This window comes from Sparus aurata, chromosome 9 (genome assembly GCF_900880675.1).
Source record: "Sparus aurata chromosome 9, fSpaAur1.1, whole genome shotgun sequence".
NCBI lineage: Eukaryota > Metazoa > Chordata > Actinopteri > Spariformes > Sparidae > Sparus > Sparus aurata.
Window position 1 is genome coordinate 8,246,298 of NC_044195.1, and position 17,427 is coordinate 8,263,724.

At 41.5% G+C, this 17,427-nt stretch overlaps 1 protein-coding gene across 2 annotated transcripts in view; it reads left to right on the forward strand.

The window, feature by feature from the left end:
• Positions 1–15,571, forward strand: part of LOC115587497 (C-type lectin domain family 10 member A-like) — a 94,425-nt gene extending 78,854 nt beyond the window's left edge. For both annotated transcript variants that reach the window (XM_030427346.1, XM_030427347.1), the window contains 4 exons: positions 3,294–3,461; positions 7,217–7,359; positions 11,857–11,960; positions 14,071–15,571. In XM_030427346.1, coding sequence (XP_030283206.1) covers positions 3,294–3,461; positions 7,217–7,359; positions 11,857–11,960; positions 14,071–14,245 — 590 coding nt within the window. In that variant the 3' untranslated portion in view covers positions 14,246–15,571. The remainder of the gene's footprint in view (positions 1–3,293; positions 3,462–7,216; positions 7,360–11,856; positions 11,961–14,070) is intronic.
• Positions 15,572–17,427: the final 1,856 nt, after the last annotated feature.

Sequence of the window (17,427 nt, forward strand, 5' to 3'; positions counted from 1 at the left end):
ACATTGCTTTGCACTGCTTTGACCAATTCAGACTCATCAATTTTGCTTGTGAAAATGTGATTTTCTTTTTACGCACCATATCAGAGTTTTTTTTTACCAGATAACCCAAAACTGTGTTGTAACACTGCATCATACTGAAAGAGGAAGACAAACCAAATGGCAGTATTACGATTGCAAAAAGGAGGGCGCCATACAGGCTGCACCATGCACTTCCTTTTTTACTCTCTGAGCCAGCAAATTCAAAATTACAGGATGAAGAAGTGCATGCTACCCATTTTCAGAACACGCCTCTTTCCATCCAAATGACAAAAAACATTCTTACTTTCTTCTAGTGACATTTAGCCATGCAGATACAGTGATCACTGAAGTAAACCGCACAAATGCAGTTAGATTGCAGCCTCCTCTGCTCCCTGTATTCTGTGGCTCAGATTAATTCCACTGACCTGAATATCTATTAATTACTGTCTTCTGCTACGTACCACCTATAATTAGACATTAGAATAGAATAAATGAAAAACTCACTGAGCAATACATTTTGCGTGACTAGGCTTCTTCTAAATATATCTCAAGTCAAGACTGTGATAATCAGTCTTGTCAGAAGTCTTCAGAGCTTTGACTCTACAGAACCAGGTGTTTCAGGCAGTGCAGGGGCAGTGTTCTCTATTCTACATAACCCAAAAAGCATATGACCTCTTTAAAAGATACAGCTTACTGAATGATGAAACAAAAAACAAATACGTTTTTTTCCTTGCTAATAGTTTCCCTAACACTGTCTGGCTGAGTGACACATAGAGTGCTGAGGCTGTTTTCCCCTGCTTCAATTTTTTTATTGTATTTAACTCTCACTACTGTGAAGTGAAGCCAGTCTAACCATTGCGGTGACAGCCATAAAAAAAAAAATGTATAAATCTCAGATCATAATATGGTTCCTGCATAAACTTTTCAAATTAATTCATTCCTGTAGTAGTCTATTTTTCATAGAATATACAGTCTATATGTGTATTTTCATTCCAGCGTCATTGTCACAGCTGGCTCTAGGCCATGACAAACAATAGAGATGCACTGTTCAAAGGTACAACAAAAGCATGTTTATTTAACTCAACAGTGAAGATAAATCAGAGAATACAATAACATGAGGTGTGAGAGTCAGTATAATCAGTGGTGTAGGATGTGCATGCATGGTAAATATGGTGTGTGTGGATGCTGTATGGTGCATAAAAGAAAACCCAAAAGAACTGAAGCTTAAGGCTGCCGCGTCGACCGGGGAGGCAGGCAACTGTCTGCAAGGGAAATGAGAGAAACACAATGAATGAAGAACCTGCTTATGTGGCAAACCGGATCACCAGCCCAGGTGTTCTCAGTTACCAGATTGCCAGGCTGGCCCAACCCCCTGCAAACCAGCAACCCACTCCAGACCCCACTGTCAAACACCAACAGGGGTCGCCACACCATTAAAGAGGACGACTTTGCAGCAGGAACATGGGTCGATTCCAGGCATATATGTGCGCCATCCAGGACAAATTTCCCCAGGGGGACAATAGAGTATATTTTCGTCTTTGTCTTCAACATTATTCAGCAGGCAAATTGTTCTTGAAAATAACAACAGAAACAGTTGACAGGACATTACACACAAAATTGAGGGTCACACTTTATTTTACAGTACGTTAATAAGTAATAAGACTTTATATGCGATTTCTGATTACAGCATAATTTGGGTTGGCTATATGGTGTCTAATTACAGTATAACTTTTCTTGTTTACTGTCTAATAAAGATTACATTATTTCTAGTGGTCCAATTTGAGACAAAGTACAGCTTGTTACGTCTTATTAGTATATTGTTATTGTTTAATTTCATACAAAGTATGGCTTTGCATATTATTGGCATGTTGTGTTTGTCTAATTTCATACATACGGCTTCTTAAGTCTTATTAATGTACTGTAAAATAAAGTGTGACCAAGTTAAGAAATAAATTAAAGCGGACATCCGCTGCGACAATTTCTTGAATGCAGGCCACTCATTTAAAAAAAATGAAATAATAGAAGGTCCACCAAATTAAAATAAAAGCAGTTTATGGTTTTTGTTTTCTAACTTTAGTCACTATATACATGGAATAAACATGCGAATGAATTGAACACACTCGAATGAACGTGAGGCCACTTCTTTGCATTTCAAAGTTAAGAAATAAATAAAAAATATAAAGCTCATGTGTGTAATATAAAGATGGGTTCTGGAGGTTCCCCACACATTCATTCACTCCTGTTTTGAGGTAGTTTAAAATCAGTGATCCAACATGAAATAGTCCATTAATTCCTCCTGAAATATATATATGCAATGTAATGCAACTATTTCAAGGTTTTAGAAAAGTGTCAATTGAAAAGGAACACAGCCTTATTTGTACATGTTCATGTGCATTTACACAGATGTGGAACTTAAAGATATTGAGTTAGCGGTGGGTGTTTCCGGTGCAAACTATTTTCATCACTTTTAAAAACTTGTGACTTCCTGAAAAATGTGAGAGAAGTTAAATCCACCATCATCATATACATGAGCTGACCGTTTAGGAGAGAGCTGGTTACCTTTTGAGCGATGGAGGAGATCTATGCAAATGTTGACTACAACAAGCCTGTCGACCCAACACCTTCAACAAATCAGACAGGTAAGAATGCTCACTCACACACATGGGTTGTGCATATTGATGTTGTGTATTATCAGGGGTTATGATCATGATATGTCCTCTCTGTGTTCAGGTCCCAGGAGCTCAGAGAGGAGGCTTCATGGAGCCGTGGTTCTCTGTCTGGGGCTGCTCAGTGTTGTCCTGCTGGTTGGACTCATCATCCTCGGTGTCACCTGTGAGTCTGTTTCTCATCAGTCAGTGTCAGGTTGAACTTGTGATTTCAGGAGCATTATTCTGCTCTGAAAGATGAACATGTCTTTATGAATATGATTTTACAGCCATGGTAAAAAGAGATATATTCAAGCAGCTAGTGCAGCAAAATGACATGTTTGAACATCTGTGGATGATCAAGAGCTGAACCATGTTTGAATTCAGGTGCAGGTTGCTCAGTATTTAGATATTTGCTGAGGAAACATCAGAGGATATTATCATAAAGAATGTACAACACTGTTTGGACTTCAAGTTCATTCCAGCCTTTAGGTTGATATTTCATAGACTGCATGAGCAGAATGAACATCTTTCTCAGTCTTAGTACAAGTTAGAATGATTTTGACTCAGATATAGAACCTTTAGTCAGTATTGGTGTCAATGCATGAGTCAATCTTTATTTTATTGTAGACCGGGATTTAGCTGCAGAACACTCCAGTATCAAAGCCATCCTGACGGAGCGTCTCCAGGCCAGTAATGACAAGCTGTCCTCTGTGTCTGAAGAGAGAGACCTGCTGAATGCCAACCTCACTTCAGTGTCCAAAGAGCTGGACACACTTCAGAGTTTGTCCAAACAGAGTGAGTGCTCGCCTGCCTGTGTTTGTTCTGCAAAGCTGTCTCTTAACAGGAGCTGCCACAGCCTCATTATAGAACACCAGTATACGGAGAATGTGCTAATGAGATACTTATATCCTACTCTCAGTTCTGTAAATTATATTTAGGGCCAGTTTACTTTGTACCAATAACTTTATTTATTCTTTCAATTCATTCAAACAGGAATATATTTAAGTTAAGGCACCTTTTTATCTTGTTGTTTACATATTTTAAAGTGTTTTTTTAATGCTATGCTTCAGTGAGGCCACTGACTCTGTGACATGATCATTCCTCAGTTCAACATTTGACAGACTTTCACTTCCCTTTAAGATTGTGAACCACCTAATGAAAGTGCAAACTCTTTTAGGGTGTAATCCAATTTACAATATTTTCGCTCTATCAAATCAAATCAAATCAACTTTATTTATAGAGCACTTTTCATACATGGACATGTAGCACAAAGTGCTTTACACAAGAAAGATAGAACAATAATAAAGAAAGCCCCTCCCTCCCATCTTCCATTCTATATACACGCACACATACATACACACACACACACACCTGCACACTCTTACTACTGGCAATAAGGAGACATGGCAAGACCCTGAGGATTGAGGAAACGCCACCTTTGGGGCCGTCCACACTGGGTGGAGTCACAGGCTGTGCCACGGGGGGCACCAGTGCCCAGGCCCCCCGACCCTGACAGACAACAGCTGGTGGGACTATCTATGGAATGGAAAGAAACCTAGAATCGCCATGCAAAAACTTTATGGATCGAGAAGAAAAGGAGGCCTAGCCTTCCCTAATGTGGAGCTTTATAATATTGCATTTGAAATGGTGAAGTTAGCCAAACACTGGGGCAGCTACGGCTCACACCTGGGTTGGACACAAATAGAAAAGGAAATCACAGCCCCATTCAAACCAATTGAAACCCTGTCACAAAATTCTGCAGATAATCTGACTGGCTGTGAGAGTAATCCAATCCTGTACCATTCCAGAGTAGTATGGGCAAAGTTACATAAGATGCTCGAGATATCCCAATACAGACAGGACTATGCCTCTATATGGAACAACCCATCTATAAAAATAGACAGGAAACCTTTCCTGTGGAAGTCCTGGCTTGAGGGGAACCTGAACAAGATTGGAGACCTGTATAAAGACGGGGTGTTTCTGTCATTTCAAGAAATCAGTACACACTTTAGCCGGAAAGAAAAAGGGGACTTTTGGCGGTACCTCCAGTTAAGAAGTTGTGTTAGAACCTCAGGAATTAAACCAGGGGAAGGGGAAAATATGATCAGACTCTTTTTTGAGCTACCTAGTTCCGCACACTCTGCCTCAGTTCTCTATAATATGGTTGTGGATGCACAGTGTGGGAAATATAATAATTTAAGACTAATTTGGCAGAGAGATCTAAATTGTGACATCGAGGAAGATGTATGGGAAAATATAATGGCAAACACAGGGCGGTCCATCAGGGACGTCCGAGGCAAATTCACACACTATAAAATTATTCACAGGTATTATTATACGCCAGTAAGGCTCCACAAAATGGGCCTGATACAGAACAACTTGTGTTGGAGGTGTAATGCCCAGACAGGTACCTTATTACACTCACTGTGGGAGTGCTCTGTGGTTTTTCCTTTCTGGAAGGAGGTCATAGGGAAACTGGGTGAATGGCTTGGAAAGTTCTACCAGAATCCCCCCAACTCTGTCTACTGGGAGACAGGTCAAGTGCCCCACCGGGAATATCAAAAGCAGAATTTGGTTTGGCACTGACAGGCTTCATCACTGCAGCTAGAATCATTCTTCGCCACTGGAAGAGTCAAACCCGATCAGAATATACCGACTGGGTTAAGTCGATGACGGATAATGCTGCCTATGAATTGATGATAGCAAGGTTGAATGATAACAAAGGGAAATTTTACCAGGTCTGGGGTCATTTTCTGAATCATATAAGAGGGGAATAGGTGCCTACAACATCTGAGGGGAGGACGATTCGTATATGTTTATATTATCTCACTCTTTTCGTGGACACAGTGTTTAGTGCTGGGGTATATGCTGTGCTGTTTGTGGGTTGGAATTATGGATATATGTACATTTTTATGTATGTGCATTTTTTGTTTGTTTTTATTCTGTGTATTTTTGTTTAATATGGTTGATCTGTTTGTGCTGAAGTCCTGGGCACGATGTTTTGACATATAAGAAATTGAATAAAAAGTTAAATGATGAAAAAAAAAAAGACAACAGCTGGCCAGGCCGAGGGGACCCAAGGACAGCACCCCCACCAGCAACCTGGACATAGCTCCCAGTGTGGAGGACCCCCCTGAGGAAACTCTGGGGTTAAACCTTAAAAATCTAAAGACATAAGATAAGACAAAAACCCTGACAAAAGATAAGTAAATGGAGTGAACAGTTAAATGTAGATCTTTCCTTATTGCCTCACTTTTTGAGTTTATTGAGTTGGAAATAATACTAATGAAAGATTTGTGGGGGAACACAAAAGTATTGCTTCTATGGAAGACCTGAGAGGCAAGTGAACCAAACAGATATCCCTCCCTGCAAATGTTTTTTCCACCTTGTGTCATAAACACGACAGGGGAAACAATTTAGATGTGAAATAGTCTTAATAGTTAGTGCTGTCAAGCAATTAAAAAAAATATCTAATCAATTACAAGCTCTGTGATTAATTAATCAAAATGAACCACATATGCCAGTTTTTGCTGTTAGCATTTACAAATGTTTCAGTGCAAATGCATTTTGGTAGATCAGTCAATCAATGGAATGAGTTGAAATGAACATTCTAACCTTTAACAGGAGCTGATATTTTAACCTTCAGTCCTTTGATGGTAAAAATATTAATAATTGCACAAAACATTGCTCCTGTAAACAGTTCCATCTGGGCGTTTTAATGTAGCCCCGCTCCATTGTGATTTGGTATTAATATCCATGCAAATACTATCCATGCTGATGATTTTAATTGTGCAGAAACAACAGCGTCTTGTAGCGATGGTATGACGCCTAATATCAACCACAACCTGTTTTTGGTTTGAGAAAGAACGCTTTGACAGTTTGACAGTTAGAAACACTGACTGGAGTGGGACTTCTCCATCCAGTCTGCTCAGCAGCGGTTGGTTATCGCCTCCAACATGTTCACAAAGCTGTTTTTAACCTCGGTGATGTAAGGGCAAGGGACGCCATAGAGCACGATTCATCTGCAATAGTTTTTTAACAGGTCATCTGTTCTGTAATCAATTAATTGAAATGAACGTGTTATTTTTCAAGCGTTGTTGATAGTAAAACACAACATTGATTCAGCCCTCCAAGATAAAAACATCTGGGCACGCTGCTTAAAGTCCCCTCAAAGGTGGTAGTTTGGTTTTTTTTTGAGAAAGGAAAAGAACAGCTTTGTTTGAATGAACATGTTTTAACAGTTCAAACAGGGAAAGAGGTGGGGTCAACTCTTCAACACATCTTACTGATTTAACAGTGTGCAGATCTTGAGAAGAGATCAGCCTCCATTCAAAACATTATTGTCATTTAAAAATATCATTCTGTTTTTGATGATGAGTTATTTTGTTCCATTCTAGTTTTGATTTATTGTCCATAATAAAAATATTAATTAGCACACCAGTTAACAATATTTTCATCCAAAGAACATGCATTTAATCCACAACCTCCCAAGCTAAACAACATGGACCTAGTCTGCTTTTTAATGTCACTTTGTTTGATGCTTTTTCCAGAGAGAACTTGTCCTGCAGAATGGAAGATGTTCAGTTGTACCTGCTATCTCTTTTCCAACAAGACTGATTATTGGGAAAATGGCAGACAAGACTGCAGAGACAGAGGAGCAGAGCTGGTGACCATTGACACTGTTGAAGAACAGGTAGTGTGGAGTTTTCCTTATAGAACCTAAATAGATTGTAAAGTCCTCCGAGACAAATTTGTGACTTGTAAATAAAATTGACTCCTGCCTTCTTACCTTCCTAAATACATTATGTGCACCTCAGTATGTGCCCCCAAAATAGTAAAGGAACAAATTACCGAAAGACAGAGAGATCACAACGTCATTAATCAGAAACAATCAGCCAGCCTGGCAAGAGTTCAGCTGCTTGACAGAACCCATATAGGCGAGTTTCTTATGGTCAGTCCACATGAGGACAAGATGGGCAGCTCCCTCCAGCCTATAGCCATTTTTAGACAGGGTAGCAAGCCGCCAATTTAGCTGTCTTTTTTGCGGCTAGGTCCGCGGATTTAGACAGAGGGCGGTAAATTGATCCTGACCCACCACAAATTAAGGACAGTAACAAAATTATGTTTATCCGCCATGATATTATCTTTACCCTATCTCTTACCCCGGCTTAATTGACTGATTTGGCTTACTTGTTACTTGACACATATGACAAGTTTTGATATAAGCTGTAACATCACGCTTAAGTAGAGGGCCAAAAGTAATAATGCAAAATGTGACAGTAGGTTTTCTTAACTCCCAAAAGCCCTGTCTGGTCATGAGAGCACTTCAATACTTTATTTCGATACTTAGTTGGAACCACTATCTGAACAAACGAATCAGCCACACAGTCAAAACCCTGGGGCACCCACTTGCAGACCAATACCTCATTCTGCAGGAAATACCCAAAGGCTGCAGTTTTTAGCTTGAATGTCAAACAGCTCACTCAAAGAAGTATCTGCTCATTGTTGACTGATAAGCTCCCCGTCTTTCTAAAAGGAAGGCGTAATATTCCTCCTTTTCCAAAAGCCGCCACCGGGGTAGGCGTAAACATGTAATGTGACATGAAGCACGAAGTTGGGCAGTGAACAGTGACAACAAATTTGTCTTCAAAATAAGAGCTTTACATTGCACCTCATTGGAGTTTAGAACTGGGTTCTTAGCGGGGGGCTTTTAATTTGAAAGTAGCAACCATTCATAGCTTGCCACTACAACAACAAGCGGACACAACCAAACAGCTACAGAGACCGAGGAGACGCTAGCATCTCTTGGATCTCACCAGCTGTCCAGTTGCTCATCTTGATGTCCGCGGATGAAGTGATGAACTGACTGCTGTGATCAGCTGTTTCCTGGTTTAAAAATTCCCTGGCTGTGGGTCGCACAACAGTGCAGGTCATCAACACCTCCGCCCATCTCACGCAGTTGCCGGCACATTGACGCCTTGTTTTTAGATAGCAATGGAGGCGGAAATAAGTGTACCCTCCATGCGGCAAATTTGCGGCCCAAAACAGACCCCCAGTTTGCCGCCCTCTGTCTAAAACCGTGGACCGAGCCGCAAAAAAGATAGCCAAATTGGTGGTTAATTGCCTAGTATAAAAACGGCTATAGAAAGAGATCCAGCTACATGCAAATCAAATTCCAATCTGATCTGACTGATCTTTAGGCATTGAACGTGTCACAGGACAAGCTGTGAAGACCTCAGGAAACTCTTGTTTACATTCATCTGGTTCCATTAACAAAAGGTGTAGACTTAACAGGTGGAAAGCATCTACCGCATCGATAAGCAAAGCAGGCCTGACCCTAACGTGGACATCACCATCTACAAGGTCAAATGGCAGTCTGGCTTTGTGCAAAGGAGCACACAGGACAGTTAAACCCATTCCTTGTATAAGCACACAATCACCAGTATCTGAGTCTTGGGAAAAGGGCAGCACAGAAGCCAGAATAATTGAATCTTTTGCTTCTGTATCCTAGAATTTTCACAGGCACTTTCCTTTCACTACCAGTGAGAGATACAAGCCCATCTGATATAAAAGCTTCAAAACCAGAATATTTCTAATTTTCAGGTTTAACTGAACCATGCATCTACTCAGAAACAACTAGAACTTTCCTAACTGGAGCACTGTGAGCAACTGGTTTAATATGTTTCCAACTGGTGCGATTGACCCTGCTTTTCAGTACAGGACACTCTGCTTCAAGCATCACCCGTTTGGCTGTCTTAATTAGATCTAATCAGTGCTGCTGCAACTTCAAATTTTTCCTTTTCCAAATATTCTAAATCCTTTCTATAACCAATTTGTCCTTCTCCATCTGCAACAGCAACAGCTCTTTTTGCTGCTCAAAGGTTAAAGCTACTGCAGTAGAACCCACAAATGCAACACTGCCACTTGGACTCTGCAAAACATAATTTTCTATCCCTGAGGTACAGTAAAAATTAGGGCCTTCCCACTAACTACCTACGCAGAAAATTATTAATTTCAACCCTAGTCATGCAGCTACTTACACTGGGTATTTATGCACTAAAAACCACTAGAACCAGCAAGGCAACTGCAAAAACAGCGACTCCCTCAAGTCTAGGGATGTTCCCCCGAGACAACTGCTCTAACCGTTTTCACTATTAAGATTTACCAACGAATCCCAAAGGAGAAACATTCCTACATCCTACCAGGGAAAGCTCAAATTCTAACATGTGCACAACAAACAATCAACACTAGCCGTTTTTAGACAGACCACCAAGCCGCCAATTTGCCCATCCTTTTGGCGGCTCGGTCCACGGTTTTAGACAGAGGCCGGCAAATTGGGGGTCTGTTTTGGTCCGCCGATTTTCCGCCTCGGAGGGTATACTTATTTCCCCCTCGCCTGCTATCTAAAAACGAGGCGGCAATGTGCCAGCCCCTCATGAGGTGGGCGGAGGTGTCAATGACCTGCACTGTTGTGCGACCCACAGCCGGGGAGTTTTAAAACCAGGAAACAGCTGATCACAGCAGTCAGTCCATCATCTCATCCACGGACATTAAGATGAGCAACTGGACAGCCGCTGAGACCCAGGAGATGCTAGCGTCTCCTGGGTCTCTGTAGCTGTTTGGTTGTGTTAGCTTGTTGTTGTGTCGGCAGGCTAAGGATGGTCACTACTTTCAAATTAAAAGCCCCCCTCTAAGAACCCTGTTCTAAACTCCAATGGGGTGCAATGTAAAGCTCTTATTTTGAAGACAAATTCTTTGTCATTGTTCACAGCCCAACTTCGAGCTTAACGTCACGTCACATGTTTATGCCTACCTCAGAGTCGGCTTTTGGAAAAGGAGGAATATTACGCCTCCGTTTTAGAAAGACAGGCTGGCACATTGCCGCCCTTACTTGGAGCAAGTGTGCCGCCTTTTCTATCTAAAAAGGGCTACTGTCTCCATGGCCCTCAAATTCAAAAACTGTCTCCAGCATTACCCAACACAGACAAACTGTCCTCCATCACAACCAGTAACCAAAACTCCAGACTATGAGGCCTCCCAAAACTAGTACTTAGTAGCTTTTATAACCAGATTACCACAAGGGGTAGCTGAAGCTCAGTGGGTAGAGCAGGTCGACTAGTGATCGGAAGGTTGCTGGTTCGAATACCGGCAACCGTCGAATTAACCTTGATCCCACTGAACCCTAAATAACTCCTGAGGTGCAGTTGGCAGGGTACACCCTGTACAAGTTGCCAGCTCCTCGCAGGGCCCTTACCGATGGCAGAGGTAAGGGCCCTCTGCCATCAGTACACCCTGTACAAGTTGCTTACTGATGGCAGAGGGCCCTTACCTCTTATGGCAGAGGGCCCTTACCTCTGCCATCAGTAAGGGCCCTGCGATGAGCTGGCAACTTGTACAGGGTGTACCCTGCCTAACCCTCCTTGAAAAAGGGATACAGCGGCTACAGACAATGAATGAATGAATGAACTACCACCTCAAGTCATCCATAGCAAAACGTAATGCTAATTTAAAAGGTCAGCCCCAAACCTTTAGTGGTGCAGATTAGCATGAGAAAGAGGTGACACAAATAGAAAGACAAAGAACCAGACAAGAAATCAGAAGTTGGACGGACGAGTCCCCATTTTGTCACAATCTGTATGTGACACATAGATGTCAAGAAATAATGCAAAAGGTTTTAATTAACTCAAGGAAATAAGCAATATAATTATGTATATAACTCGTCAGTATGTATGTCTGTGTGGGTGTATGTACGCAGAACACAATATACAAACAAATAATAATGTCAGTCTGCCGGTCAGGGCGGGCGAGAGAGAGAGAGAGAGACATTGAAATGAGGTCCTCCTGGGAGGTGGTCTCATTTAGACACGTGTTACTACTGCCTCTCTAAGGCACATAAACATTTAGAATTCTAATATGGGTTATTCAATTAAACAATTATCTCTCTTACATCACCTTTAGTGATATTAAAAATCTAATCACATTTTTTACCCTTCCCTCTTTCAGAATGATGTTTGCCTCACCCACATGTATCTTTTTCCTCATGTAGAGAACACCAAGTGATTCATGCCCTCCAATCTTTTGTAATGAATCTATATCTTTTTTTGTATTTACTGTGTATTAGCTATGATGATCAGGTTACAAAATAATATTTATTATATGATAGAATTAATGGCTTTATTTCCTTGAACAGGAGTTCATCTCTAAAACCATCAAGGCAGACAATTGGATTGGTTTGAATGACAGAGAAGAGGAGGGGACCTGGAAATGGATAGATGGAACTCCACTGACTGTGGGGTAAGGCAAACAGTTCAACACCTTATTTGAATATAGACACGTATACACCGATCAGGCATTACATTATGACCACTGAGAGGTAAAGTGAATAATACTGATTATCTCTTCATCATGGCACTTGTAAGTAGATGGGACATGTTGTCCCCAAAGTTGATGTGTTAGATGCAGGAAAAATGGGCAAGAGTAAGGTTTTGAGCGAGTTTGACAAGGGCCAAATTGTGATGGCTAGACGACTGGGTCAGAGCATCTCCAAAACTGCAGCTTCTGTGGGGTGTTTCCGGTCTGCAGTGGTCAGTATCCAAAAGTGGTCCAAGGAGGGAACAGTGGTGAACTGGCGACAGGGTCATAGGCTGCCAATGCTCATTGATGCACGTGGAGAACGAAGGCCGGCCCGTGGGGTCCGATCCAACAGAGCTACTGTTGCTCTAATTGCTGAAGAGAATAATGCTGGTTCTGATGGAAAGGTGTCAGAATACACAGTGAAGCACAGTTTGTTGCATATGGGGCTGCATAGCTGCAGACCAGTCAGCATGCCCATGCCGACCCCCTGTCAACCACCGAAAGGGCCAACAATGATACCTGTGGAACACACGGCACCAGGATGCACTTTGGGAAGAAGGCAAGCCGGTGGAATGGTTTGAGCACAACGAGTCTGAGTTGTTGACTTGGCCTCCAAATTCACCAGATCTTAATCCAATCAAGCATCTGTGGGATGTGCTGGACAAACAAGTCAGATCCATGGAGGCCCCACCTCGCAACTAACAGGACTTAAAGGATCTGCTGCCAGCATCTTGGTGCCAAACACCACAGCACACCTTCAGGGGTCTAGTGGAGTCCATGCCTCGATGGGTCAGGGCTGTTTTGGCATCAAGGTTGACCAACACAATATTAGGCAGGTGGTAATAATGTTAAGCCTGATCAGTGCACACCTACTGTACATTACTAGAGTAATTTCTGTCTGATTTCAGACTGACTCACGGTGTGTATGTGATTTGTCAAGTACAAGTACAAAAAGGCATTTATATGAAAACATGGCCTGCAGGAGCAGAAGAAGTGCATGTCAACTATGTACATGGAACAAACTGAAAAGGGTGTCTGACAGAAAATATTGGGAAAGAAGTTGATGTTTTGCGAGGCTGCTCCAGTTCATTGATCCTCGCTCTCTCTCAGTCCAACTGACTGCAGTTCAAGTCAAGTACTCAGGCCAGTTAATCCAAACGTGGCAGATGGTTTGTACTGTAGCACAGTGGGGGGGGGTAACATGCAGTCTCCAGCAGTTGTCCACTCGCCGTCCCACAGCTGCAGTTCAGCCACTTTATCAGCCAACTTGAATACATTTGTCCATCTCCCTCTTCTTCCGTCTCATCATAATTCCTTTTTTCTTTGCAAAGTAGCAAAGAATCAGTTTTTTAAGATAAAACAACTTTCCGAGTATGATCGTCATTATAACGGAAATAAAATAACGTATTTATTCTTTTTCTGCGGCCCGATACCAAATGACCCACGGACCGGTACCGGTCCACGGCCCAGTGGTTGGGGACCCCTGCTGTCACACATCTAGTCTTAACTGAGTTAAGTGAAAGAGAAACTATTGGTAGGACAGCGCTGCTACCAGCAGAGCCAGTTGAGAGAGTGAAAGAGTGAAAATATCTTTTCCATTGAGAAAAGCCTTCAGTGCTCTTCTTGGCTCTTGGAACTTAACAAGTCCTCCAAATTACATGATGAATACAGTATGTTCTCTGATGAGACAAACGGCAGTCTCCTGTACAAAGGCTTGATATTTTGTTGGTCCAAGTGTCCAGCCCGACAATCTACCATTGCAGTTTGTTGCTCTTTAAAGAAGTCACCTGGCTTTGCTCGAGGGTCTTGTTAATGTTGAATATAAACATAAGGCTTTTGGGGGAACTTTCTGGAGCAACTGACACTGGACAATCTCTCCAGAAAACACTACAAATGAGACATTTTAAAGATGTAGGAGTGACTTGCTAACAATACGGGACCCAGAAAAATGTGATTTCTCCGAGGCTGATGGACCTGAAACGTTGTGACAGGTCTGTGTTCATTTCAGAGATAAACAGTGTCATGACTCTCTCTGTCGCTGCTCTGACAGGTACTGGAGAGAAGATCAGCCTGATAATGGCCTTGGAGATCCACAGTGGGGTGAGGAGGACTGTGTACACATCAAATCTGGTGTGAATGCCAAACAAAGCTGGAATGATCTGCGGTGTGATACCTCTCTGCAGTGGATCTGTGCCAAAATGCCTCAGTATTTACATGAGTTTTGAAAATGGCCATCCAAATTTCACTTTTTTTTCAGTCAGGACAAGTTATTGAATAAAGACCTTTATGCTCACATTCACTGTTTTGACCAATTCAGACTAATCAATTTTGCTTGTGAAAATGTGTTTGTTTTTTCACACATCATATCTGAGTTTTTGACCAGATAACCCACAACTGTGTTGTAACAATGCATCATATCCCAAGATGCAAGAACCAAATGGCAGTAATACGAATGCAAAAGGAGGGCGCCATACAAGCAGCACCGTGCACTTCCTTTTTTACTGTCTCGATTTGAGCCAGGGAATTCACAATTACGGGGTGAAGAAATGCATGCTACCGATTTTCAGAACACGCGTCTTTCCATCCAAATGACAAAAAAACATTCTTACTTTCCTCTAGTGACATTTATGCAGATAGAGTGATCACTGAAGTACACCGCACAAATGCAGTTAGATTGCAGCCTCTGCTCCCTGTATTCTGTGGCTCAGATCGCTGACCTGAATATCTATTCATTACTGTCTTTGGCTACGTACCACCATAAAATTAGACATTAGAATAGAATGAATGAAAAACTCACTGAACAATACATTTTCTGTGATTACTCTACTTCTAGTCTTTTTCAACCTCATTTTGCCAGTTAAATGCTTTAATATGAAGTTGTTCAGTTTGCCTCAGCAGTACATGAGGACAGCGCTGCAGAGATACAGATCTAGTTAAAAGGTTGGTGAGAAAACACTGCTGCAACCTTACATAAAACAGAAATTAAGTCATTCAAGTCATCATATCTCAAGTCAAGACTTGAGGCCTTCAACTTACAAGTCCAAGTCCAGTCTCGAGACATTTATTCTCTGTCATGTCATCAAAACAGTGATTTAAGTTGACTCAAGTCAGAAAAGATATCAACTTCCCATGTTTATAGTGAGTTGCTGACAGTTTGTTTGATCTGTGTCTTCAGTGATCCGAGGTTTCTTGAAGACGTATTTACACACAAATCACAAAAATTGATCTCACTCAGGAGAGACTAGTGATTGAAGTAAAGAAAAAGTATTACAGCAGAAGATGTGTGATAATGTGTCTCATCAGAAGTCTTTGGCACTTTGACTCTACAGAATTAGAAATTCCTTGATTAGTCTGTCAAACGAGGAAACGTGTGCATCACAGCAGCCAATGAGAGTTCAATATAACAATAAACAATATAATAAAGAGGTAAGAAGAGCTAGACCAGAAATAGAAATATAATCGTATATAAATAATATGTACAAATATAAACAGTGTAATTTTAACAGTGTGGCAGTGTATTGTTGTTAATAACTAATAAATATGAGTATGAACATTTCCCAGTCAGTGCTAACTAAAACCAGAAATGAGTTGTGTCTACAGATTTTATTTCACAGTGCACAGTGCGGTCTACTGGGAGCAGTCCTGGTTGTACAGTCTGACAGCAGCAGGAAGGAAGGACCTGCGATACCTCTCCTTCACACACTTGGGGTGTATCAGTCTGTCACTGAAGGAGCTGCCCAGTGCTGTGATAGCGACCTGCAGGGGGTGGAACTCCTGCACCAGCAGCGATGAAAGCTTATCCATCGTCCTGCACTCTCCCACCACCTGCACTGGGTCAAGTGGACATCCCAGGATGGAGCTGGCCTTCTTGATAAGTTTATCAAGTCTCCTCCTGCCTGCTGCCGAGATGCTGCAGCTCCAGCGCACTACTCCATAGAAAATAGCTGATGCTGCCACAGAGTCATAATTACCATTGTGTTCTGGTAATTTCACAATCAATCTGCACAGGTGTGTAAATGATAGTTTACCACAATCTGCACATCAGGTACGTTCTAATAGATTCACAACCTGGCTCTACAGTATGTGAAATAAGAGGAGACCACACATAGTCTGTAAATAATGCAAATGGTTTTAATCAACTCAAGGAAATAAGCAATATAATTATGTATATCAGTTGTCAGTATGTATGCAATGTTTGTGTGGATGTATCTATATGGAACAAAATAAAGAAACAAATGATAATGTCAGTTGGCCGGACAGGGCAGGAGAGAGAGAATCCTGCAGGTCTGATTTATAGCCACCTGAGCCCAGCCTGCTCAGGTGTGTTGCATCACTGATGACACAGCTCATCCCATCAAAGGAAAAACACAGCCAACAGAGGACAGAGCTGGACCAACCCTGAGGCCATCACAATAGAGCATCATTAGGCCTACTTTAGGGGGGCTTTTATTATTATTTTTTTCATCATTTATTTTTTTTTTTTGTAGAAAAAAGTGCTGGCAAATTCAATATAAAGTGGCCAGAATATGAGTTTAAATAAATAATTATATAACCTGTCATTATTCACTTAAATATGATCATAAATCTGTCAGTTTCCCTTCACTTCATGGTGTAAGGTAGAGAGAGCCCCTTCAGTGCGTCGTTATCCAATCCATTCCACTTGTTCATATAGATAACGCCCACATCACTGAAAATCCAGTCCATGTTTTTCCTGAGACCTTGCTTGCACTCGGTACCTAGCGCCTGTGTACCTTGAAACACACAGAACAACTAGAACAGCATGAGGAGAAGAACATGAATAAAGAAGAATGGATAAAAGAATGTTTTTCAAGAAAGTTAGTATTCATCACTGCTGGTAGTAACAATTAGTTAGCCCCAGCCCACCTAACAGCAGAAAGTCCCATGTAATTCATGAACCAAGTGCTCCCTGTTTGACAAATAAAACCTAGCTTGCACACTCAGGGGCGCTGCCAGGGATTTTGGGCCCCATAAAAAGAAATGTAATTGGGCCCCTATATAGGCCGGCGAAAAAATGTTATGCCGTTTTCATATAAAACTATGCATTTTAATGATGTTTTTGACTGTCATTCTCATATTTGTGAAAAGAACCTTGCAGTCCCACATGCAGGTCTAATTTATCACCACAACTGTAGACTCACAGGTGGTGGCATTGGATTTGGCGGGAAAAAATACATATATGAGGCTATATGGTCATTACGATTTAATCTTCTGATTTCCAGAAAATATAAACATTTCTCTGATTGTACTGAGAGTTGTACTGAGACACACAGTCTGCATGCACCAGAAATGTTCTCCTCTGTTCCTACTGCAAAGCAGGAAGGTGAGAGTCCCAAACTACTGACCAAACATTCTATTTTAGTGATAGATGAATAGAACTATATCATAT